The sequence below is a fragment of the Sceloporus occidentalis genome, unplaced genomic scaffold (assembly GCF_023333645.1).
Source record: "Sceloporus occidentalis isolate IW3139 unplaced genomic scaffold, rSceOcc1.0.p SCAF_1, whole genome shotgun sequence".
NCBI classification, from domain to species: domain Eukaryota; kingdom Metazoa; phylum Chordata; class Lepidosauria; order Squamata; family Phrynosomatidae; genus Sceloporus; species Sceloporus occidentalis.
The window spans coordinates 174,517,683-174,544,616 of NW_028316981.1; the positions used below are offsets into that span (position 1 = coordinate 174,517,683).

General features: G+C 44.0%; 1 protein-coding gene across 1 annotated transcript; it reads right to left on the reverse strand.

Moving 5' to 3' along the window:
* Positions 1 to 1,517: 1,517 nt before the first annotated feature.
* On the reverse strand, positions 1,518 to 18,321 carry LOC149322765 (E3 ubiquitin-protein ligase TRIM58-like). The gene is made up of 6 exons (XM_089482821.1): positions 17,813 to 18,321; positions 14,241 to 14,336; positions 8,334 to 8,564; positions 5,762 to 5,784; positions 5,491 to 5,591; positions 1,518 to 4,356 (listed from the first exon to the last, which is right to left on the reverse strand). The coding sequence occupies exons 1-6, from the start codon at positions 18,254 to 18,256 to the stop codon at positions 3,731 to 3,733; spliced, it is 1,521 nt and encodes a 506-aa protein (XP_089338947.1). The 5' UTR covers positions 18,257 to 18,321; the 3' UTR covers positions 1,518 to 3,730.
* Between the last annotated feature and the right edge of the window lie 8,613 nt (positions 18,322 to 26,934).

Genomic DNA, 26,934 nt, shown 5'->3' on the forward strand with positions numbered 1-26,934 from the left:
TAAGGGCCAGTCTCAACTCCTGCTGTTGCTGAATTCACTGTCATTGTGGCAGCAAGGGCAGAGTTGTTGCTGTTATGATACAACACTGTCCAGTACCTAAGAAACACAGGAGAGGCCTTACTATCAATCCTTCCAATATCACAGGTATGGATGGTGGGAATATGAGAGTTTTAATGTTGCTTTTTGTATGTTTTTAATTGTAACTTTTTAAATGCGTAATCTTGAGTTCCAGTTTTGGGTAAAATAGATAAACAAAGATGATAGGTAGATAGATAGATAGATAGATAGATAGATAGATAGATAGATAGATAGGGATAACCTCTTGGAGGCTTCCAGGAGTATTTGCCTTCCTCTGAGAGTCACTCATTGGGTTTCCATGGCTGAGTGGAAATGTGAACCCTAGTCTGCAGAGTCATAGTCCTACACTCAAACCACAACATCATACTAGCTCTCTCCAGGAATATAATTTTCTTTAAAAATAAGAACACTTCCTGGATCTCTTGCTTGCATATTTAAAAGCAGTGATTTTCCTACTTGCCACCACAGTGAACTATGGTGGGAACTATAAAAGCATTGGGAGTACCTGCTGCCTGTGGACCACATGTGGACCAACCCTGGCCAAACCACCTTGAAATCAAAAAGCAGTTCCTGGTAGGATTGTTTGGTCACTATCTTCCTCCCTCCTAAAACTTCTTACGGGGAGAAAGTGATCACCATTTTGGCCACCCCCTATTCTTCACACAACTAGAAGAGAGTTTCATATCTGACATGTTTGCCTAGTACAGTATCTTGGGCTTAAAGCCAGCAATGTAGAGGAAGGGAAGCCCCAAATGGGGACTTAATTTATCATCAAGAGTATTTGAAAAGATGACATCAAGTACTCTTAAAGCTCAGTTAAGAACTTCTGATTGACTTACTTCTGCATGAACTCTGACGAGTTGTTTCAAATGCCATGGCAATGAGATCACTCACAGGTACCTAGTATGCAAATCTTTTCCTTTGGATGATATGCATTCTTTTCATAACCTATAGATCAGTGGTTCCCAAACTTTGGTCCTCTGGGTGTTTGGGACTTCAGCTCCCAGAAACCCCAGCCAGCTTGGCCAACATTCAGGAATTAGGGGAGCTGAATTCCCAAAAATCTGGGAGTTCAAAGTTTGGGAACCACTGCTATATACCATCAGCACTGGCATTACTGTACACTCTCCATATCTTTACTGTCCTCATAATTACTCATGTTGCAATTTGTCCAGCTCATAAAGCAGGGGTAGGCAACCTGTGGCCCGCGGGCTGAATGCGGCCCAGCAAGGCCTTGGGACCGGCCCCAGCCTGGTCCTGCCGCCAATTGCCACCGGGGCCTTTTGCGTCTCACACGAGGGGCATGGTGGGGCAATTGACTATAGAAGCCTCAGAAACATGCATTTATCTTAACATTTTTTAAAAAATCAGCAAATTTTTTCACATGTTCTCCATTTTTTATTTAAAAAGTGCCCTCCATTTGAAAATGTTGTCCTACATTTGTCCCGGTTTATTTATTTATTTAATTTTTTTTTATTATTTAATTATTTATTTTTTGGCTTCGGCCCCCCAGTTGTCTGAGGGACAGCAACCCGGCCCCCGGCTCAAAAGGGTTGCCTACCCCTGTCATAAAGCCTAGATGCCTTTATTCAGAGCCAGCACAGATCCTTGTCTGTGGTTCTTAAAAACACAAACACCTCTAGGTAACAGCTGAAGCAGAAAGGATATAATACAGTGAAAGCTATACCATTTGTAACAAAATTATAATGGGCTTGCCACATTCCCTGGGGTTAGGGATCCAAGATCCCTGGAAAAGTTGGGAAAAGTCAAATTAAAAAAAACATATATTTTTTTTATCTGTAAGAACATCTCTTTAGCAATGACTAGGTCCTCTAGCACACTCTATGGTCAACATCTGCCAGAAACTGAGCATAGAATTGTGCTAATGACCTACAAATGCCTAGAGAAGTGTTCTCTCTAGAAATTGGTAAGTCCTCCAGTCCAACTTCTTGTTTTACTTTTATATGATTTATATCCCGCCTGTTTCTCCAAATGACAGAGGTTGGCCACAGAGTCATGCTAGAAAACCTAAAGATTTCTAGAGATAATATATTAATAATTAATAATGATTAATGGTGAATGATCAAATTCACAAAGTCCAAAGCTTCAGATGTGGAGGACTGACGTGTATTAATACTAGGCACAAGCAGAAGGGAGAAGAATTTCATCAGGGTTGTAGTACATGGGCAGGGATGTTTCATATTCTCCAACATTTTACAGATGGAAACTGGGACATGTGTGGCCAAGGAATAACAGTGTGATCAAGATGGCAAAAGTGATTAATGAGAGAAAAGATACCAACTAGGTGAGGCTATAGAAGTTTGCTTTTGCCTGAATCTACAGAGAAGGGCAAGATCCAACCTTCTCCTCTTCTCTCCCCACTACTGAGTTAATTGAGTGTGAACTACTTCTGCAGTTTGAACTCAGTTTGCAGCCACTGAAGCTCGCTGAGTACAAAGGGGATGAGAGGAGGAGAGAGAAAATGGGACATTTTTAAAGCAGCTGAAAAAGTGGGAGGACAAAATTAATCAGGACTATCCTTGCAAAAGAGAGACAGTTAGAAGGTATGTTTTTTAACCAGCTATGTTTCCTGATTAGTGCTGCTGCTAAGCGTATTAGAAATTGGTCCAATTTACGCCATTGGGCATAAGCTCATAATAGAACCAGTGTGGTATAGCGGTTTGAGTGCCGCTCTATGACTTCAGACACCAGAGTTTGAATCCCTGCTTGGCCATGGAAAACCACTGGATGACTTTAGGCAAGTCCTCACAACAAACTTGTTAGGTAAGCCAAGATAAGAGAGAGAATGAATGACTGACCCAAGGCCATCCAGTGAATTTCATGCTGCATTGGGGACTACAACCTAGATCTCCTGAGTCTCATTTCAGCACTTCAACCACTACACTACAAACGGATCTGGTTAAATCTCTCTTCCCTAGGCACTATGGACTGAATGCCAATCACCCCTCTATCCAAGGATAATATTAATTCTTCTCAAGATTCTGATGTAGTTGTTATTAAGGCATTTAGCATCACTTGCAGTATGATCCCAAGAGTCAAAGGTTGCATTTGCACCATAATTTTAGAGCGGAGTGTAAAAAACAAATCTTGCTTTGTGTGTGCATGCATGCACACGGACACCACACATCTTTGTCTGCACATCTTCAGACTGCCTGTCAACTTATGGCAACCCCATGGATTTGAGAGGGTTTTCTTAGGCCCAACTCTCTGTCTGATTGATCTGGTATGGTTGTTTATGGAAATAAAAGTGGGAAAGCCCTAAGCAACCTAAGAAGATTCAGGAAATTTGATCAGAAAGGTAGATAGGTTGTGATGACTAAGCCATAATTCCATTCATTCCAATGAGAAAGTAGATCATACAGTCATCTTCCAGCACAATCTGTTGCATTTCTACCCCTCCTTCCCTCCATAGTCACTAATCTCTTGTTAGCAATAACTGCTTGACAACTTCACATCTAGCGGTCCATTGGAAGTCACATAGCTTGGAAAAGTTTAGTTTTTGACTTCCATTGGTTGGTTAACTATGGCATGTATGGTTCTCGGAAGGAACATTTCATGGCTTTGCTTACATGTCCAAACCATTATCTCCAACCCGTCCTCTCTTGTAATGTCCTGCTACACATGCAGGAACCTACGTTTTTAGTATAAATTCATCATCCAGTGGCAGTGAGTTCTGCATATAACATGACAAGGTCTCATTGGAAGAATGGGAAAATTTTTCTTCATGGCTGGCTGGCTGAATGACGAGTGGAGCATCATTTCCCCCAGCCCTTACCCCAGGGTAGAAGTAAGGCCGCAGGGTTCCTGAGAAGGAGTCTGAAAACATAAAGATGTGCGATCCATTGTCAGCATTGTAGAAGGAGACCTCTCCTGTGTCGTAATCCAGAAAAATGCCTATTGTCCCAGGCCTGGTCCTCAGTGTGAGTTCTGTGAGGGGAGAGGTGAGGGCTGCATACTCATCACTGTTCCTCAGCCACACTGTCCAGAACCCCGTGGCCGGTGAGGGTGTGAAGATCCCCTGGCGGCTCACAGACTCTCGACACACCCCAAGTGTCCAGCTGGTCTTGCCCTCCACACAGACTTCCCAGTAGTGCCTCCCGGATGTGAACTGCTGACAACCCATGAGGCATGTGCACGTTTCAAAACGGGAAGAACTCTTGGGCAGGTCCTGCTTGCGATCTCCAACCTGAACACTGAGCAGGTCCTCTGATAGAAGCAGGTAGGGATTTGCTGTGTCGGGGTCAAAGGTCACTGGCACTGCAGGGAGAAACACATATAGTCAGCCCAGATCTTATGTGACAACACTAATACAAAGCATACAAAGTTTACTGGAGCTGCCTTATACCCAATCAACATATCTGTCCATATTTGTCCATCAAAGTGAGGGATATGTAGATTAGATGAGTGAATCTTATATCTCTCCAGGGTTTGAACTGCAGCTTTAATCATCCTTCATTATTATGAATAAATAATATGCTAGCTGGGGCTGCTGTGACTTGCAGACCAACAACATCTGGAAGACCAGGAGCTCCTGATCCAGATGAACCTTTTGTCCATCTTATCTGTTTTAAATGATTATGTCTATTTAGGAACTCTAAAGCATAGGACTTTCCCTTCACTTTTAAAAGGATGAGAGCCAACGTGTAATAGTGGTTTGAGTACTGGACTAGGACTCTGGGAGACCAGGGATCAAATCTCTACTCAGCCATGGAAACCAAGTGGGTGATATTGGGCAGCCTTAGAGGAAGGCAATAGCAAAGCTCCTCTAAATGAATTCTGCTAAGAAAACTCCATGAAAGTGTCATCATAAGTTAGAAATAACTTGAAGGCACACAGGAACAAGTTCATTGGAACTCCTTCTAAATGGGAAATTCCAGAGTTCAGAACCAGCCTCACCATCCAGTATATAACTGCCATAGCAACAACATGGCCATTTGGTTCTGCCACTAGCCACCCTGTCCGTGGGGGCTGCCTGTGGGAGGAACCATTTTCATGAATATATCACATTTCTGCACTACTCTCTTATAGTGCTGCTATTCCACTTTGACTGCTCTGGCTACTTCCTGTTGCATTCTGAGGCCAGAGCTATCTTGGTGACTCTGTCCTATTACCATAATTGAAGTTAGATTTCACAGCTCAGCCTTATTGGCTTTTGTTGGTGGAATGGAGGCAGTTTAGGGGTGTAAAATGGGGATCCACCTTCTCCTTCTCCTCTGGCACCAGAATGAGGATCTTGTTTAGATCTATGCTTAAACCTTTAGATGCTTAAACCCTCATTTCCAATTACAGTTCAAGTATCTCAAAACATTACACATGACAAATAAGCCTTGAAAGATAGATTTACTATCACACTCACACATCAAGAACAGTTTTATATTGTCTTACACTTACCTCTGTATCTTCGGAGGGACTCCAATAACCCAGGGACATTGTAGGAGTCCTGTAGATCCATTGAGATGGGCTGCAGTTCTTGCAGGGATATTCCTGCACTCCTAGGGAGAATAGATCTCCAGTTATCCAGTAGAAAGCCAAAGAAACAATTTTGTGGAACTTCGGGGTTATAAAAACTGTTAAGCTGCAAGCCTATAAACACTTATTTTGCCCCAAAGAAGTTGAAGGAAAGAATTAGCATTTGACTGCCACAGAAATTTAGCATACTGACCTGATCAAGGTGTTTTTCACATCCTAGGGAAGAAAACAGAAATACTATAAAAGTCCAGTTACAATTTGTGAGCATTGTTCAAGGTACTTACATATACAGCATCCTAGAACTGCAGCTGCTCCACTAAAAGACGCAGGATACAGCCTCTAATTCAGAATTGCATAGGTGTTTTTTTAACTCAACAGGTCTCTAGTCAACATCAAACAGTTGGACAAGCCTAATGTTTGCCTCAGATTTCCCATTTTTATCTAAACCTCCACTCAGTCCCATAGACTAGACTTTGAAAAAGTTTTTAGGGGAGACTAGAAGTCATAGAATCCCCCCAACCAATATGGCCAGGGGCAAATTTGGGAGCCATCCAGAAAAGGGTAGCCTTTCCAAGTTCTGACACAGAAGTAACAAGGCACTTCACAGATCACAGGAGGCTTGGACCTAAGGTTTTGTGGTACTCAAAAAGTTCTGGAAAAGGCCAGAATGAGATGCTGGTGTAGAAGAACACATCTTCCCAAGAATTTACTTCCAGTAAAAGGAAAGCATATGTTTCTAGCCCTTGTAGCTGTAGCATCTCAGTAGTGGTGTAGTCCACTGAAATTGCATACAGCTTCCAAAACTGAAGCAGTTCACAATTTCCAGTCCCTTGGCACATTTCATTAAAAAAATTAAGCAAAAGAATGGAATGTGCATGCAAAATCCACTATGGTGGTTGGTTCAAGTTGCATCATAGTAATAGAAGCTCCAGAATTCCACCCTTCTCAGTGCAGAATTTGGATTGTCTGGGTGTGGAACTACATAATCTAGGCCTGCTTTTCCATCTCACTTGGCATGTTTTGGCACACAACAAAAGGCATGCTCCTCCCATATCATTTAGTTGCACTTACAGATAATAAATAAATAAATAAATGAAGTCTGTGGAGATCCTCCTTAGAGGCCTGATGGAATTATGCAAATTAGATACACAATTTGTGTCATTATTGTGTGTCCTGTCAATACTCTCCATCATTTCACAGAAGAAAACTGAGACGCATGTGGCTGTGCTACATCAGAGTGTGGCTGAAAGGATATACCCAGGCACTGATGAAAACACATAAAACTACTAGTGTAAGCAGGGGAACCCTGGAATATATATCCTAAGTTTATTAAGGAAAACTGTGCCCTCTCCTCTCTCTGCTGCTGAGTTAACTGAGTGCAATTGCAAACTACTTGCATTAGTTGAATTAAGCTGAGGACATAGGGGGAAACGGAAGGAGAAGAATTGGGACATTTTGAAAGCACCTGTGATGACAGAGGATTAACTGGGGCTGTCCCTGCTAAATTTAGACAGTGCAGATTTTCATACCAGCGCTTACCATGAGGTAAGCGCTGGTAAAATGCCAGTAAAATGTTTAGGACGTGCATGTGTGTGAAAGCCTGATGCGTTTCCTAAATGTCAAGGAATCGTCCGCTATCCTCCAGCGTCCCTGAATCGTTTGGGAAGCAGCCATTTCCCATCAATGCAAAGTTTCCATTAATGGGAAATGCTGCTCCCCATACGATTCAAAGACACTGGAGGCAAGTGGATGATCCCCTGACGTTTAGGAAGCACATCAGACTTTCAGACACACACACTTCTTAAATGTTTTACCGGTGTTTTACCAGCGGTAAAGCACTGGTATGAAAATCTTCAGAAGGTATGCAGTCATCACTGACTCTGTACCCTATAAAGTAATCTAGTCTTATGAATGAATCAAGTTCTGAACCCAAGTGCATCTACTTGGTTACTAAAGCCAAATGGAAGAGACAATTTTAGTATTTTCTCTTCTTTGACTATTAATTTGTTCCAGTCAAGAAAACCTCTCATTAGCTTCTTAGGCTTAATGTTTCTGCATGACTGAAAGTGTGGTGTAGTTGTTAGAATGCTTTTTACACAAAAGAGAATGGAGATAAGTGGGGAAAATACTAGACTATGATTTGTGGAGACTCACAGTTAAATTCCCCACTCAGTTGTGAAATTCATTCAGGAACCTTGGATCAGTCGCTTTCTCTCAGCCTAACCTACTGCAAAGGGTTGCTGAGAAGACAAAATGGATAAGGGAAAGGATTACCACATATATGAACCTGAGCTCTTGGGAGGAAGGAGGTAATGTAAATCTATTAAGTGCACAAAGATACTCTTGGCCCTAAATATCCTAAAGCAGTATTCCCAAACTTTGGCTTTGGATGTCAACTCCCAGAAGTCCAAACCAGCTTGGACAACAATCAGGAATTTGGGGACATGAGGTCCAAAATATTTGGAGGACCAAAGTTTGGGAAGCAGTCCCCGAAAGGCACCAGATCCTGTCTGATCTTGGAAGCTAAGTAGGGTCAGTTTTGGTTAGACCTTAGATGAGAGACAGACAATGAATACCAGTGCTTTAGGCTATATTTCAGAGGAAGGAAGTGGCAAAACCACCTCTTCAGTATTGCTTGCCTAAGAAAACCCTATGAAACTCATGCGCTCACCATAAGTTAACAAGCAACTTGAAGGCACATACAAAAACAAATACATACAAAAGTAACTTCTTGAAACTCTCTTGGCTATCTCAGAGAGCCTCACCTTGAGGAAGGAGGCTGCTGGCTGTTGGCACTTCTGCTCCATCTCCAAGATCAGCTGCTGCAGCCCAGCACACTGCCCAGCAAGGAAGGCCCAGTTCATCTGCAGCTTCTTCACTGTCATTTGCTCCTCTTCATGAAGCTGCCTCAAAAGCAGTTGCTCCTCTTCGGCCATGGCCCAGCGTCGTTTTTCAAACCCTGATTTGATAAGTGCTCGGCATTCCTCTACTTTCTCCTATCAGCAGGGAGGGACATTAACAGAAAGCAGCACAGGGCATCAGGTTTAGCCTCATCAACCTCCTCAACTTGAAGATTTACAACAGGCATTTCTTAGACAACAATATGTGCCCAGTAGAGTGAAAGAGTGAGCCATGTAGTGTAGTGGTGTGAGTCTGGATTCGGAGTGCATTTACACTGTAGAAATGATGCCCTTAGACACCACTTTAGGTTCTATAGCTGCATCATATGGAATCCTGGGATTTGTAGGTTTTTTAGCTTTATCTTCCATGCTGGTGCCTCATAAAACTACAAATACCAGGATTCTGTAGGATGGAGTCATGACAGTTAAAGTTGTGTCAAACTGCATTATTTCTACATTGTACATGCACCCTCTGACTCTGGAAGACTAGGGTTTGAGTCCTGCTCAGCGATGGAAACCCACTGGGTGACTTTGGACAAGTCATACTCTCTCAGCCTCAGAGGAAGGCAATGACAAACCCCTCTGAAGAAACTTGTCAAGAAAATCTCACAAAAAATAAAACATGATAGGTTTGCCTTTGAGATGACATAAGTCAGAAATGACTTGAAGGAACACAACAATAAAAGAAACCATTAAGTAAAGCTAAATTGGTATCTAGAATAATCTTCTATGGGGAAGAACCTGAAGAGAAATAGACAACTATAATCACTAACAACTCCCAGCAATTTTCAACATATGCTCGAGGTTATCACTATGAACCATCCTGGATGATAGCACTTCCTTCTTATAGGCTCTGGGTAGTAGGCCTCTCCATATTTACAGACAGGCTCCTGAAACTGAAACCGAAAGGTTTTTTCCCCCTCCCCAAATCTGGAACTGAGCCTTACACTTTGCCTACCTTGACATGAAGTAAACAACTTTATTTTGAGAATAACTCCCCTAAATGCCTCTATCTAAATACCCTGAAGGCATCAGATCCCACCTGACCTCAGAAGCTACACACAGTCAGTAAGCATTTGGATGGGAGTTGCTGTAAGTCACTTCTTCAGCTATCTGATGTGGAGGTCCAGCAACCACCACCATCTCATGTGCCAGGGAGCAACAATATCTTTGTGCTCACTGGCTAAAATTGTTTCTTTCTTTCCTAGAAACTCTCCATAGATCAGCAGCAAATGGCTTGGGGACTGGCACCAGTTCATGGACCCACACTTTGAATAGCACTGCTATAGGCTATAGCAAGAGGAAGGCAAAAGTCCTCTGAGTATTCTATGCCTATGAGAGTCATGGGGTCTTCATAAGTCAGCAGGCAGTTTGAAGTAATGTATTTTACTTTATGCAAGGGATGTTCAAAGAGAAAATGTAGTGTGAAAGCACCAAATTATAATTGATCAAGGCATGCAGTTCAGTTGTCTGTGGCTCGAATCAGAGTATTTTTTGTTCTTTTTCATCACATTGAGCATGTTAATTAGATTACTAATGCCAGGCTGTTTGTGTTATCTCAACTTGAAGAACAGTCACATTAAGCTGTAAGTAGGGTTGCCATAATTGTCCCCTATTACCATGGCAACCCTAGCTGTAAGGGAGTATTGTAGTGTGTACTTTCTGCATTTCATTTTTCTCTGACCATACTGTTTACTGTTCAGCATTGCCATGACCATCCCAATATGTATATAATATACCCACAACTTTATAGTAACACTCTGTGCTTTGGAGGAAGTAGACACTAATCTACAAAAACGTATGTCATAACAGTTTGTTATGGTGTTGCAAGACGCTATCATTTTTGATACAACAGAAGAACACAGCTGTCTCTCTGGAAATTATTTTCCCTGTCATTTTCTCTGGCTTCCTTGCAAAATTCAACTGAGACATGAGCTAGGAATTTCCGATCTCTGTTATTTGGCAGGTTTAAAAACAACACAGTAAGTGATATGGTGTGTAACTCTGTATGCCAAGGCTAGCCAAAGATATTTAGCTTCCTGAGGTGAAAGGTGAGATGACAACAACACCTCAGTCCACGCATTCAGAAGTTGACTGGACTGACAGCTGAATCTTTCTTTCTGTGATGGCACATTTTTTTCTGATACATTGGGAGGAAACAGACTAACTTAGGGGGCACAAGTCAGGTTGTGTGACAGTCACATAGCTCTGTCTTCCAACACATAGGAGTAGCTGGGAGTTCAGGAGGAACAGTAGAGGCAAGTAGGATAGTTGTCACCACCCCATGGCATCTGCTGTTTGAAGAGGATATTTCACACTGCCCATGGGTAGGATTGGCCCTGCTGTGTATATGGGATGACACATACAATCCCTTAGGCTTGCAATGACATGGGAAGTCTACCAGAGCAGGAAAGGAAAGGTCAGATGGTGTAGTGGTTTGAGCATTGGACTATGATTCTGGAAAGCAAAGTTTGAATCCCTGCTCGGCCATGGAAACCACTGGGTGACCTTGGGCAAGCCACACTCTCTCGGCCTCAGAGGATGACAATGGCAAACCCTCTCTGAAGAAACTTGTTAAGAAAATCCTGTGATATGTTTGCCTTAGGATCGTTATAATATATATATATGAAAATGACTTGAAGGCACACAACACACAACAGTTTAACAGCAGCTTGATTTGAGAGAACTGCTGTATATACTCAACTATAAGTCAAGAAATTTATGCCCCAAAATTGACCCTAAAATGCTTGGTCAACTTATATACAGGTCAATAACTAGTACTGCTTAGAATGGTCCTAAAACAAGCAAACCTGATACCCCACTCTTAGTGCCTTGAGGCACTGTGTTCTCTCTCTCTCTCTCTCTCTCTCTCTCTCTCTGTGTGTGTGTGTGTGGGGGGGGGTTCTCAGTCTGATTTGCAAGCCTCCTCTTCCCATGGAATAAACACCTCATTTAACACCATTTGCTTTCCTCCCCAGTCCAATTTGCAAGCCTCCTCTTCCCATAAAAGACACTCCACATTTAACGCCACTTGCTTCTTTTCTCAATCTGATGTTAAAACCTCTCCAGCATCTGGGAATTGGTGTTAGGTGGTCAGAAGAGGTCCAGAGAAGGAGAAGAGATGGAAATGGTATTTCCCCCTTTCCATCCTTTCTTATAGCCTCCTAAATTTTACCCTCAACTTACTCACGGGTCATATCAAAATCCATGATTATGACTGTGAAACCTTCCCTTGACTTGTATATGAGTATGTATGGTAAGATTTCCATGGTATGGAGATAAACCTGTTAAAGTCTGACTAATAAACTGCTACTGAATACACAACTGTTTGGGCCTATTCAAAAACTGACAGTGTGACATTACTTGCTCATACAAGCCTAGGATATTTCAACAACCTCTATGATGAGGAGATTTTCTGCCTTTAATCTCCTCAGATATAGTAATGCAGTAGTTGCTACAGCACGGTGTTTTGAATTTATTCTTTAAAAAGAACCGCAAGCAATGTTTCTCAGAGCAGATTTGTCAAACATCCTCTTCCACCCTCCAGTTGTATAGCGACATTCCTCAGAGATGAGAAAACACTAAACTGCATAGGAGCTGCCCCCTCTCTCAGCAACCATTTCTAATGCAACTAGGCTAACAAACACAGGAGGACCAGTGCATACACTCCAACATTTTCCAGATGAAAACCTACCGAGTAAACTGAACACAAACTGCATTTGCACTTTAATGTCAGTTTGCAACAAATGAAGTAAGCTGGTAGAAAGGGGGGAACTGGTAGGAGCAGAGAAAAACTGGGACATTTTGAAAGTAACTGAAAAAGCTAGGAGAGGCTGCAAGAATTTGCTTTGACCTGAGACTACTGGGAAGGGGAAGATTCCACCCCTTTTCTGTCTTCTCTACCCCACCCTATTGCATTGACTAGTTTTGCATTTTGAACTCAATTTGCAGCAATGTAAGTAAGATGAGGCCAAAAGGGGAAAGTGGGAGGAGATGAGGAAAACTGAGATGCTTTAGAAGCAGCAGACAAAGTGGGATGACAGGGGATTAATCTGGACTGTCCCTGGCAAATCAGGGCAGTTGGAGGCTATGCCAGTGGTGGCTGGCGATTCCCATGACAGCGGGGGCACTGAATATGCTCTTGGTTTTACTACTCACATTGAATGGAGCTACAGAAAGTGCTGGACTTATTTGTAGGCCAGGATTCAGCATCTCACTGGCCTGGTAAGGAACCAGCTGGCACTATATAGAACCCAGACACATGGCTAGAGGGGGAGTGCCCCTGAGAAAGTTCAGAGTGCTTCCTCCTTCCACCCCTTCAAGTCCCCAGTTCCTCACACAAGTAGGATCAAGGAGAAAGATTCTCAGGGGAGCTTTGAAGCCCTATATATTTGACTTATTCCATCAAGTGAGCTTAACCAACATATTGAGCAACGGTGGGGTTTACCCAACCAGCCAAACAAATCACTTCCTGCTGATTCAACCATATTCCAGATAGTTTAAAGAAAGATGTGCCAAAAATGATGTCTATGTCCATTGTTCAACACACAATACACACACGGGTTATCATGACTTTGGTCCTACTCCTTTTTGAAAAACTGCAGAACACCAAACATTTAGCAGGTGTCATTTCCCTAAACATCTCCCCTCCCCACCACACCCACCATGAAAAAGCTTGCCATGTTTACAGTTTCTGTATGTCAGGCTGCTGTTTTAAAAGGGCACAGGAACATGGAGGATAAATAAATAGATAAACTGCTGTTAACCCTATGACCAGCCAGCAGACTCACAGCCCTCCCTGCAGTGGTCCAAACTACACACAAGGTGGCAGCAGATGACACAAAGCCTTTCCAAAGTTACTCATGCAAAGGGATCTTGTAGCACCCTTGAGACTAACTGGAGGCATGTTTATACTAGCAGCTTAATCTGGGGCCAGACCAGAGCATTATGCCTCACACTACCCTGGAAGGACCACAATGGTGACTACGTGCACCAAGCCAAATCTGGTGCAATGCCACACTGTTGTGAACATGGACCAGCCGGGCCGATACCACATCAGCTCTGCTGGTCCATCCCTCTCAGTGCCACTGCTACTGCAACTTCATTACCCAAGCAGCTCCTTGCTAGAGCCAGGCCATTCCCATTTCTTTTGTTGAGGTCAGAACAGGGTGTCCCACCATGTGATCAAAAAAGAAGGTGTTGGTTTACCCTCTCCTTGTTGATCACACAGGTATCCTGTTCTCACCTCAACAGAAGGAACAGCACACTGAGCAGGCTTTACACGGACCTCCTGCCTGTGATGAAGTAGTGATGGTGGCTCTGAAAACAGGCCATCCTCTTTCTTTGCAGAGCTTAGCATGGGGAGGGGGGATTGGCTGAGGCTTTGGGATTGGGGAAATAGGGCCTGATCCAGCTTTTCATGTGCACAAAGAACCTAAGATCACTCAGGGGTTTCCAAGAAACACTGGAGTTTTCCCTGATTTTACTTAGTTCGGGCCCTAACAGTGCCAGATCCTGACTGATTTTGGAAGCTAAGCAGAGTAAGTCCTGGTTAGTACTTAGATGGGAGATTGCCAACAAATACCAGATGCTGTCGGCTATATTTCAGAGGAAGGACTTAGCAAAACCACCTCTGAATATTCCTTGCCTAAGAAAACCATATAAAATTCATGGGATCACCGTAAATTGACAGGTTAGTTGAAGGCACATTGGCAGACACACATGAGAAGTTTACAGCTTGTCCTTGGTGCTCCTTAACAATGCCCTGCTTACCTTCCATTGAGCTGTTTTCTCCTCCTCTTGTGCCTCCAGTTTTTTTGCTTCCTCCAGCACTTTCTTGAGAACAGCCACAGCTTCCTGGAGCTTAATCTGTGGAGGAAGCACACTATTTTGGCGAGTGGGATGTTGATAGCTTTGCTCCAGGACAACACTGTGTGGGTTTGAAATGTCTTTTGGATCAGATACTTTTTCCATGATGAATATGGAAGCATGGATTTTTTGGTCTGAATCTTGTGAATCTCATTAGATTAAGCCCAACTAGAGTAGATCTGAGCTGAGCACAGCCATGAAATCCTCTGGGTGACCCTGGGCAAGTTACACTCTCTTGGTCATAAAGGATGGCAATAGCAAATTTCCTCTGGACAAAACTTGCCAAGAAAACCCCATGATAAGTTCATGTTAGGGTCACCATACATTGGAAATGACCTGAAGGCACACAATAACAAAAGCAGACCTGCAGATATTGGACAGCAGAGGCATCCCGACTGGCAGAGGGGGGCAGTCAGGGAAGTGTTTGGACAGCAGTGAATGACTGCCCCACTGGGTGTTCACCCCTCTATGAGGTGTCACCCAGTCAAGTCTGTACCCTCACACAAACCCAATGACACCCCTACATGGGTTCAAGACACTTCATTTTTCTCCTCTCTTCTACCTCTGAGTTTTTCAGTCCTCACCTTCCCCAGTTTTTTCCTTTTGAAATTGGGGAAAATATGCCAGTGTGGGGGCTTCTAACTGCCCTTGCTTCTGCCACCAATATGAGGACCTCCTCCTGTCCTACTATTATAGCATCAAATGTGGAGATCTTCCAAATGCCTTCATGGCTCCTATACAAGATTTTATTCACTTAATCTCCCCACTGGACACCATGACGCTGGATTAACTGCTGCCACCACAGACACTATGAAGTTTATCACACGGGAGGAATTTCTCTTAATTTTGAATGAAAAGAAAGTGGAACCAGAATGCATTCATGTGAATTCGCTAGTTCAGTAAATTTACATGAATTCGAATTGTGTTCGAACTGACTTCCCATTGCCCAAAATAGCCTGCCATTGCCCGAAATTGCGTGTAGTAGTCTATCATGCAATAATGTGAAACCCCATGATTGCATTTGGATTGCCTTTGGATCATACTTCCAATTTCCCTTGTCTGATAAACTCCATTGTGGCAGCAATTAATCCAGTGTGGTGGGGGGGAGATTAAGTGAATTCAAGAATTCCAAATATTCTTTTTGTTGGCTTCTCAGAGGCAGACGTGTATAATGCAAACGTAACAATTTAGTAAACAGAAGTGGAAAACTTGACTGATTCTAACTAACTCTGGCCTTATTTCCATGGGCCAAATAAAATGTTCTCCCTCTGTTATCATGGAGAATAGTCCTGATGATGCAAGGGCCAATTTCCACTTCTGACGTGAACTGCTGAGTTGACATTCAGACAATTTCGGCACTGAACCCAAGGCATACCCTTACCATAAAACATTTTTTTTAAAAATCACCTTGTGCTCCAGATCATCCAAGGAGATCCAGAGCCTTCTGATGCAATAGTGGGTAGATGTTTGCATGCCTATTCGACTGTGCCACCTGGGCCACCAGCAGCAGCATGGGTCACTTGCTCTAAGGTTAACACGATGTACCCAACCATGTGATTGATGCTGGGCACCCCATTATGACCCCAGAGTGAGTGACTTGCACCAGCAGTGGTGGTGTTGGGCAGTACAGCAGCACACACATGAGGCATTGCAAGAGAGTGCCCAAGGTAACAGGTGGCACTAGCAGTGGCAGTGACTTGCACCAGCAGTGGTGGCATTGAGCAGCTTCTGGTCAGAATACTCTAGGCTGCTTTTGGAGTATTCTGGCCTGTGTGATCCCAGCCTCTAGATCACACCTCTCTCTCTCATATTCTTAATACCATCATTCCTATTCTCTCTCTCTCGCTACTCATACCCTAACTCTGACTCTCTGCATGCCAGCCCTGTTGAAATCCCTTCAGACATCCAGCCATGAAAACTACTCATCTCAGACAATATACTTGAGCGAGTCTGACTGCTCTGAAAAGAGTTGTGTGATGTTTCTGGTAGGAGTGCTCAATTGAGGATAAACTATTTTTTAGAACGATGTTGCTTGTAAGAGCTTTCTTAAGCCATGTCCCCTTTCTGACCCTCAAATCATTCTCTCCCTCTCTCATACACACATGCACACATACTCTGTTATTTCAATAATGAGAAACATGTTGCCTTCCAGAATTTTCAGACTACAGTTCCTATTATACTTCCCTATCAGCTATGCTGGCTATGGCTATTGCAATTTATAGTTATAGTATACCCTCCAACATGTCACAGATGAAAACCAGGACACATGTGGCCAAGCGAAATCAGAGTGTAGTCAAGATGGCAAAAGTTATTAATGAAGAAAAATATACAAGGTCAAACAAGATGTATAGTAGTTTGCTTTTATCTGAGCCTACTGGAAAGTGCAAGGTTTTCCCCCTCCTTTCATCTCCCTCCTTCTGAGTTAGAATAATAGAACCACGGAGGTGGAAGAGAGCACTAGGGCCATCCAGTCCAACCCTCTGCCATTCAGGAACACTAAATCAAAGCACCCCCAACAGATGACCATCCAGCCTCTGTTTAAAATCTCCAAAAGAATAGACTCCAGCACTTGCAAAGGTAGTGTGTTCCACTGTCAAACAACTCTTACTCTCAGTAAGTTCCTCCTAAGGTTGAGGTGGGGTCTCTTTTCTTTTATCTTGAATCCATTGTTTCTGCCTAATTTCCAGAGCAGCAGAAAACAAGCTTGCTCCACCCTCAATATGATATCCTTTCACATGTTGAAATCATTCTCATTTGAAAGTTAATTGAGTGCAAACTACTTTTGCAATTTGAACTCAGTCTGCAGAAACTGAAATAAGTTGAAGGAAAGGAGGAGAGAGCAACTGGGAATTTTTAAAAGCAGCTGAAAGAGTGGGACAGCAGAAGATTAATTGGGACTATCCTTGTCAAATCATGACAGAAGGTATGTTGTAGCATAGGTGCTTATCACTCGGTATTTTAAACCAGCTCTAGCCTCCTGGGCTGGAGCCGGGATGCAGGAAGGAGGTGGGGGTTATCGCACACTAAATCACAGCCAAATTGCTGGCCACCATCAGCCTATGCCCCAGCCATGCTCCACCAGCACTTTTTAGAAGTCAGAAAGATTTCCAACTTCTAAAAAGTGCTGGTGGAGCGCAGCATGGACCTGGCTAGGACCTGGGCTGATAGCGGCCGGCGATTTTGCAGCGATTTAGTGTGCGACAATCCCCACTTCATCCCGCGTTCCGGGCTGGAGCCAGTTTAAAATGCTGAGTGATAAGCTCCTTAGTTTGGACTATTATGGCAGGTAGATTCTGAAAACTGTATTCAAAACAGTAACTTCCCCTAGCTTCAGTTGTAGAGCCCAAAAATTGTGGAGAGCCACAGTTGCCTCTTCTAGGGATAATATTCAAGAGAAACAACCAGAAAAAGAATAATGGTTTTTCAGGGTTACTGCCAACTTATTTAGCTTACAAATCCATATGCAGACTCCTCACCTTGTAGTCATGAGCAGCCTCCTCAATAGGCAGGACTGTGTGCAGGCGATGCTCTCGTGATTTGTCACACACCAAGCAAATAGGTTCACCGTCATCCTGGCAGAAGAGACGTAGCTTCTTCCCATGCCTTTCACACAAGGCCTCGCTACCTCCAGGGCCTTTGCTTGGCCGCAGAGCCAGCTGCTCAATGCCTTCAACTATGTTTGCCAGTTGCTTGTTGGGTCGTGAGCTGCTGAGCAAAAAACCTGCCCGGCATTGTGGGCAAAGAGCCACCCCTGTTGCAGAACCGCCTCCTCGCTCACAGTAGTCCGAGATGCACATTGAGCAAAAGTTGTGGCCACAGTCAATTGTCACAGGGTCTCTGAGGTACTCCAGGCAGATGGAGCATGACACCTCATCCTGCAGCCTCTCTATGGGGTCACCCATAGAGGAGGAAGAGGCCATGTCTGTAGATGTCTCTCTTCAATCCTTCTGACTGGGTGGACACACACTCTCCTTCCCACAGTATGCTACACCATGGAGGGAGTGGCTATAGCAAGGTGGGGAGATCTGGCTAGGGACAATTTCCTTCTTGGAACCCCTCCATGTGGGTTTCTGTTGCAGGCAGCTTCCATTCTAGTAGACGACAAACAGATTTAGAAACGAGGAGAAAAAGCACCAGGAAGGGAGCCAAGAGAAGAGGTCATCACCTTGGATGGCTCTCGAAAACAAGGCAAACAAGTTCCTGCAGCACACAGCAAACAGAATTTGATGTACACGCCTTCTTCTGAGGTTCACATGGTCTTATGCAGCCTGCACCGTTATTGGCTGTAGGCATTTTGTGGTGTTGGGTAGGGTTTAATGCTACTGAAATTGCTTACACTTTTCCAGCATTTCTACTGGAATGTTTTTGCCTACCTGTTAATGATATGGAACCAGTGGCAACCAGGTCCCTTGCCCAGATTGGGGATTTTTCTTATGCTTTCTCCAATAAAACTGCCTACATTAGTTATTCTCCAACTGACCTAATTTGGCAGAAACAGTCCTGATTAATCCTCTATCATCCCAATTTTCAGATGCTTTTAAAATGTCCCTGTTTCTCTTTCTAAAAATAAAGAATCTCCAAATACTGGTGGGTGTCTCTTACTCTTTCTAACAGCTGGAGTCAGGTGTTGAGTGCCAGAAAGACTGCAGACAAAGCTGCAGTGCGAAGGAACAAAAGGATGTTAGTAGCATGTTTGGCAGAATAGTAACATCCACAGAAATAAGACGCCACATTTAAAAGCCCACTGAGCTTATTCAGTAACCCACTGATTGCATTCAGTAGTTGTGGGCTCTTGGGTGGGGGAAATAAGCATTCTTCGTAGAGACCCAGGGTTCCATAGAGTATGACTCTTTGGCTACAAATTCCTTACCATAAGATTTTTTAAAATAAAAATAAAGATATTTTTAAGTGTTTTGTTATTATTGTTAACTGTCCTGGAGTTGATCCTGACTCTTAATGGCCCCATGAAGGAGATATTTCCAATCTCCCCTGTCCTCCACTGTTCTGCTTAGATCCTATAAATTCATGCTTGTGATGTACTTGAGTCTATTCATCTAGCTTGTGATCTTCCTCTCTTTCTCCTTCCCTCCACCTTTTCTAGCATTGTTGTCTTTTCTAAAGATTAATACTTTCTCATGATGTGACTAAAGTACAACAAGCTCAGTTTGATCATCTTGGCTTCCAGGGAAATTTCTGGCTTGATCAGTCAAGGACCCATTTGTTTGTTTGTTTTTTGGCTATTCATGGTACCCTTATCCTTTTTAGTGACTTTGGTAGCCCATTCCAGGCTGAAATAAAAGAGTCAGAAACAATGTAATGAATGTAAATGTATATCTGAGGGGAAATATTGCAAATCATGCTTTATGGGGAGGTTTTTTTTTAATTTGTAAGGTTGTTTATTAATTTTAAAACATAAACACTGAGTCTCAGCAAAATGTGTGACATGCAGAAAGGGAAAAGGAAGACAAACATACATAATGGTTTAGTTAAAACTAAAACTTCATGACACTAAACACTTTGACAGATTCCTCAAACACTAATCTATAACAATAACCACAAACTAAATAATTACAAACTAACCAAAACAGAAGAGAACTCTGATCTATCCCCATAAACTGTAATGAATAATACAAAAATTATTTTGCTACAATAGATCTAACTAGATTTGATTTTCAAGAATTACTAATACTGTAACCATATCCACAGATTATTACATCATTAGGTTTCTGCTTGCTCAAAAAGTTCATAAAATAGTTTCCAGTTTTTTTAAAAAAATCTTCAGTTGATTTCCTTATTTTTTGTTTTTATTTTTGTTTGTTTTTCTATATGCTGCTGTACTGCAGGTCTCATGATCCTGCTGCCTATGACTGATGGGAATTGCAGTCTAAGAGCATTTAGAGGGCCACATATTACCTACCCCTAGTTCTTAGTAGACCTTGTGAGATTGGAGCATCTGGAAGCAGCCTTCAAACAGAACAAGAAATGTTGGGTTCCTAAGAGTAGGATGAGTTTCATCTCACCTTGGCAGTAAATCAACAGGAGAACTGCACAAAGCTTTAGGCAACCTGCTCTCTCTTAATTTTGCTTTTCTTTTGGCTGTAATGGGGAACTAATACTGGGCTAGCTCACTGAGTTATTTAAGGGATTACAGACAAGTATTCTGAGGGTGCATCCACCCTGTAGAAATAATGCAGTTTGACACCACTTTAAGTGCTGTAGCATAATCCTATATAATCCTGGAATCTGTAATTTTACAGAGTCTTTAGCCTTCTCTGCCAAAGGCTTCTGGTGCCTCACCAAACTATAAATTCAGGATTCTGTAGGATGGAACCATAGCAGTTAAAGTAGTGTCAAGCTGCATTATTTCTAGATTGTAGATGTACCCTGAGAACTCAAAAATACTTTTTGAATAGTAAGTAAATGACATTATTATGCAAGGGGGGGAGACCTGTGAAAATTCATGGAGCTAATAAAGCTCAAAGAATTAATATCCTCGCTCAGTGAAGGTTGGTGTGTCAGATGTCAAATGGGGAAGTGAACCCATTGTGGCTTTTAATCCCAAAGAGCTATCCAAGGTACTAGATCCTAGCCTCAAAGTAGGCTCAGTGCTTTGTATGAACCCTCTAAGGTTTAAACTAACAGCCAGAACAGATACACCAGTCCAAGGGGATGACATCATTCTGAGCGGAGCTCCTATTGAGGTTGTGTGGGGCAGGGGGAGGTATGGCGGTGGGAGGAGGGACTTGCGTTCCAGGGGAAGGCGAGATAGATGCCTCATATCCATCTCTCCTTCCGGTCCCCCTCCCAACCTAAGAGACCTGAGGGTCGCTCCAACCGTGCCACAAACCCTGTCGCTGCTCCTGTGCAACGCCAGATCAATCAACAACAAGACCCACATCCTCCACGACTTGTTGGAGGACCGAAGTTGTGATCTGGCTTGCATTACCGAGACCTGGCTGGGGCCTGAAGGGGATGCAGTGTGGGCTCAGGCCCTGCCTGCCGGGTTCTCGGTGAAGGACCAGCCCAGGTTAGGTGGGCGGGGGGGGTGTGTGGCCTTGATACATAGGAACACCGTGTCCCTCACTAGGAACCACATTAGACAGACGTCCTATATCGAGTGTATTTACCTGACCCTCAAAGCTAGGGACAGTCTAGGGATTCTGTTGGTGTATCGGCCACCCCGTGCGCTAACGGACTCCCTTAACGAGCTGACACAGCTGGTCGCTGAGCTGATGTTAGAGACGCCCAGGCTACTTGTCCTGGGCGACTTCAACATCTCTCTCACGGCCAGCTATGTTCCACCCGGTGCGGCTCGCGAATTCATGGATACCATGGCGGCCATGGGCCTGTCCCAGCTAATCCAGGGTCCTACGCATTGTGCGGGTAATACCCTCGATTTGGTCTTCTGTTCTGATGTGGAAAATCCGTGGGTGGAAATATCTGATATTTCCCCCTTGCCATGGACGGATCACTTCCTGGTTGAGGCGAAAATCAAGGTCTTCACCCAGATCCCTCCCGGGGGTGGTGGACCAATTAGGATGGTCCACCCTCGAAGGCTAATGGAACCTGGCCGGTTCCAGGAAGCCCTAGAGGGATACATGGTTGGAAGCGACGGCGATTCTGTTGATGCCCTGACTGGTATCTGGAATACCGGTCTCTCAAGGGCTATACACAGTATCGCTCCCAAGCGCCCTCTCAGACCCGCTTCCAAACGTAGGCCCTGGTATACGGAAGATCTCCGGGCAAGGAAGCGGGAGCTGCGACGGCTAGAGTACCGTTGGCGGAAACACCTTCGCTTACACGACAAGACTCTCCTAGCCCAACGGTTAGAGGACTACGGAGAGGCGATACGAGCAGCAAAGAATTCGTTCTATGGTGCTCGTATCGCGTCCGCGGAGTCGCGTCCAGCAGAGTTGTTCAGGGTAGTCAGGGAGCTCACTCAGCTCCCTCCTGCCCCGAACCAGATCCTTGAACCTTCTAAGGCCTGCTGCGACTTATTTAATGACTTCTTCGTGGATAAAACTTCTCGTATAAGCGAAGGTCTTAACGCCGACATTCAGGCAGAACCTAATGTAGAGGCGTCCAGGGCCTCCGTGGACTTAGTTAAGCTGGATCAGTTCGAGTTGGTGAGTACCGAGGATGTGGACAAGATCCTCGGAAGTGTTCGGAAGACAACCTGCTCTCTCGATCCCTGTCCCTCGTGGTTAGCAGCCCAGGGTGGACCGGTCGTAACCTCATTGTTGCACCGGATAATTAATACATCTTTGAGGGAAGGGCAATTTCCATCTGCGCTCAAATTGGCCGTGGTAAAACCTTTGTTAAAAAAGCCCTCCCTCGACCCCCTGGTGTATAATAATTATCGGCCTGTTTCACTGCTGCCATTTTTAGGGAAGGTGATCGAGAGGGCGGTTGCAATCCAGCTTCAGGGGGTCTTGGATGAAACGGATTATCTGGACCCATTTCAAACTGGCTTTCGGGCAGGTTATGGGGTTGAGACGGCCATGGTCGCCTTGGTCGATGACCTCCGTCTGGGCATCGACAGGGGAAGCGTGTCCCTGTTGGTGCTCTTGGACATCTCAGCGGCTTTCGATACCATAGACCATGGTATCCTTCTGGGACGCCTGGCAGAGGTGGGGATCGGGGGCACTGCGCTTCAGTGGTTCCGGTCCTACCTCTCCGGGAGGTCCCAGATGGTGCAGCTGGGAGACGTGTGCTCCGATGAGAGGACCCTTAAAACTGGGGTCCCTCAGGGAGCCATTCTGTCTCCCATGCTATTTAACATTTACATGAAACCGCTGGGAGAGATCATCCGGAGACATGGGGCGCGGGGTTATCAGTACGCTGATGACACCCAGATTATTTTCTCTATGTCTCCGACTGATGCAGTGACCGAGGATGGCGTCTCTCCTCTCGTGGCCTATTTGGAGTCAGTAATGGGCTGGATGAGGGAAAACCGACTAAAGCTGAATCCAGAGAAAACGGAGGTACTCGTGATAGGTTCCCCTGGTCCAGGAATGACGGTGGTTCCACCTGTCCTGAACGGGGTCACGCTCCCTGTGAAGGACTCCGTGCGCAGTCTGGGGGTGCTTCTTGACTCGTCCCTTCACCTGACTGCTCAGGTGAATGCGACGGTCAAGAGCACCTGTTATCAGCTTCGGCTTCTTCGCCAGCTGCGCCCATACCTGACCCAGAGGGACCTTGAAACTGTGGTACATGCCCTGGTAACCTCGAGATTGGATTTCTGCAATGGACTCTACATGGGACAGCCCTTGTACCTAACCCGGAAGCTTCAATTGGTGCAGAACATGGCTGCAAGGCTGGTCACCGGCACGTCCAGGGCCAGCCATATAACACTGGTTTTAAAAAACCTCCATTGGCTGCCCATTCGCTTCCGGGCCCAATACAAGGTGCTGGTAATGACCTATAAAGTCCTAAATGGCTTGGGCCCAGGTTACCTGAAGGACCGCCTCTCCCCATACATTCCGCCTCGCACCCTCAGAACATCTGGGCAGCAACTCCTTAGGGTTCCCGGGGCGAGGTTATCCTCCACTTCCAGGAGGTCTTTCTCCATCGCCGCCCCGGCCCTTTGGAACACGCTGCCCATAGAGCTCCGCTCTGTCACCTCCCTGGCCCAATTCAAACGGGAGTTGAAGACCCACCTGTTTGGTATCGCATTCCCCAATTAGTCCTTATAGGCCCCCCCGCCATAAAGGCCGCACAGGCAATGGGTTGCTAACCCGGGGGCATTTGTTGTTGTTTTTCTTTTTGTGTTGTTTTGTATTTTAACATTGTATATGGAATTTCTTATGTAATTTTAATTGTTGTGAACCGCCCTGATCTTTGGAAGGGCGGTATACAAATAAACCATTTATTATTATTATTTACTGACCTCCCTACTGATTACCTCAAGATGCCCATTTCCCTTTCTCTGACAGTTTTAATGATTTAAACTGTATTTTATTGTTGTTATGCGGGAATTATTATGCTGTTTATTTTCATACTGTATGGATTTTATTACTGTTGTAAACCGCCTCGATCATATCGGAGAGGTGGGATAAATTATTATTCCAGCCTTCCTTGGCCTTCTTTGCAAACTGTTCAGCAGCACATAGAAAGCTGCCACTTCTTGTCTTCACTGTCAATTTAATACTTGGAAAAGGGAAATTGGGCTCAGAGCAGAACCTGGAAAAGTTTTCTTTTTGAAACACAAATCTGAGTTTCGACAATAGAACTCCAAAGAAGGTAATGTATATCCAGCAAATGAAATCCAACCATCCCTTTGCAGCAACAGAGCAGGCGAGGCCGCGAGAGGGAAACCTGGAGCTAGGCAGTGCTTGGTTTTGTGCTATTGCAGCAGTACTTCATGATGGTGGAGGAAGTGTTGGGGAAAGGGAGAGGATGGTTTAGAGTGGAATGAGCTGAGTGTCTTGGATGAAGAGTCTTCCAAATATTTTTGTTGGTTTCATGGTTTTTCTGGTTCCTAAGGAGACTTTTGTCTGAAGTGCACCTCTTCTGCCTAAGCCGAAAGAGTGAAGGGTGTGTCACACCAAGTACAGGACTGATTCAGGTTTGTGACAGGTGGAACTTCATGGTCTGCCACCACTGATATGAGCCTGCAATTTCAGAATGGAGCACTGGACTATGACCAGGGTTCCAGTCCCAGCTCAGCCATGTAATCCCACTGGATGACCTTGGGCAAGTCACACTTTCTCTATCTCATAGGATGCAATGGCATACCCCCTCTGAACAAATATGCCATGAAAACCCCACTTTAGGTTTGGCACAAGCTGGAAATGACTTGAATGCACACAACAATTTCAGATGGTTGCCATCATTATCTTCCTCTTTACCTGCTAGGAGATTGGGCATTGTGGGGCAGGGGAGGTGGTCTCATTTCTGACATCTTCCCAAGGTGCAGGAATTCACCTGTCTTAAGTCAGTCCTCACTGTCATGTTCCTCACACACACAGTGGCTGTTGTTTTTTGTTTTATGTACCTTGAAGTCATTTCTGACTTATGATGACCCTAAGGTGTCCCTACCATGGGGTTTTGTTGGCAAGTTTCTTCAGAGGAGGTTTGTCATTGCCATACTGTGAGGCTGGGAGAATGTGACTTGCCCAGGGTCACCCAATGGTTTTACATGATTGAGCACATACCAACAAATGTATTAGATTAGTGATAAGTCTGGGACCATTAATTTCTTTGTGAGGGTGGCTGCTAAGCAGTGGCCCAGAGAAGCAGTTCTTCTATGGGTGAGAGCACAAAACAAATTAAAAGAAAATAAAAGAATGTTATACCATCACACACTTAGGAATCTCTAGTGCACACAATGTACTTGAGAACACACTGGACTGAGGCAAGGAAATAAGCCCCTTTTACATTTCTCCACAATTATTCAATGTGCATAATTAGGAGCTCAATAGAGCAGACATCCACCACCTGCATTCAAGCTGTCCATCCAGTCTGTTTTGTTGCTCTTGGTCCTTAGAATACTAGAGAACTCTGAACAGCCCCCATGACACTAGAGAGAGAATTCAGGAAAAAATGTTCTGGTGATCTGTTTCATCACACTGTTCAAATGAACCCACAGGGATGATTATCACCTTTGTCCAAAGGAAGACACCTTAGCATACTGTGACCCATCAGATTTTATTCACATTTAAGATGGACTATTCAGTTTGGTCCCCTGCCATCTTGGAGGTGGAAAACCAAGCTGTAAGTCCAAACTTTGCCAGGAGGTTGTCTAACCATGAGAATGGGTTTATGCCAGTCCTCTTTCCTTCACTTCTGAACTATGCATCTCTCTGTTCTGGGCAAAGGATTCATTGAGGCTAGCTCTACTTTCAAGTGTTGAGCCTGAGACAAACCCACTCTCGTATGAGTTCCATGAATTTTATTTTTTATTTGTATTTTGATCACAAACATTTATAAACAGACCATAGACCTTACACAGATAACATAAGACATCCATATAGGCATATTACCTACCACATATAACACACCTGGCAGGACAGACTTACATACAGTGACTAGCATATTCTTTAAAAACATATAACATAAACAGCTTGACTTCCTTCTACTTAGAATTCTTCTCATGTTTGTTCTATTCTTGTTTTTGTTATTTTATCCTCCTTCCTTATTTCTGTGTACTTTACACTTTTCTGCCTTCTCCTAATGCCAACAATTAATTTAACTTATATTTATTCCCTAAACCTTCTTTACCATAATCATTGAGCAAACTTTGATTTTATCAATTTTATCAATATACATAACATTATCTTCTTCTCTCTTTTTTATTCCCATAACAAAAAAATCTTTTTTTCTTTATTATAACTTCTTCCATGAATTTTATAAGCAATGTAACAGAGGATGCACTACAACACCATACATTTTTGCACATGACCAGCAGCAACACGAGACTCTCTCCACAATACCAATACCATTACTGTGGTGCTATGTGTTGGCTGGCCTCCAAAACAGAGTTTCTACATTCCCATTTCTGACCATGTCTGCTGCACAGGACTCACCACATTGTAAGTAGGAATAAATAGAATCCTAAAGTCAGAAGGGATCCCCAAGGGGCATCCAGTCCAAACGC

Coding starts and splice junctions, on each gene's coding strand:
- LOC149322765 (XM_089482821.1), bottom strand. CDS start 18,256: ATGGCCTCTTCCTCCTCTATGGGTGACCCCATAGAGAGGCTGCAGGAT. Junction 5,785..8,333: donor CAGCAGCCTCCTTCCTCAAG/GTGAGGCTCTCT, acceptor TTTCTTCCCTAG/GATGTGAAAAACACCTTGAT. Junction 5,592..5,761: donor GTGAAAAACACCTTGATCAG/GTCAGTATGCTA, acceptor TATTCTCCCTAG/GAGTGCAGGAATATCCCTGC.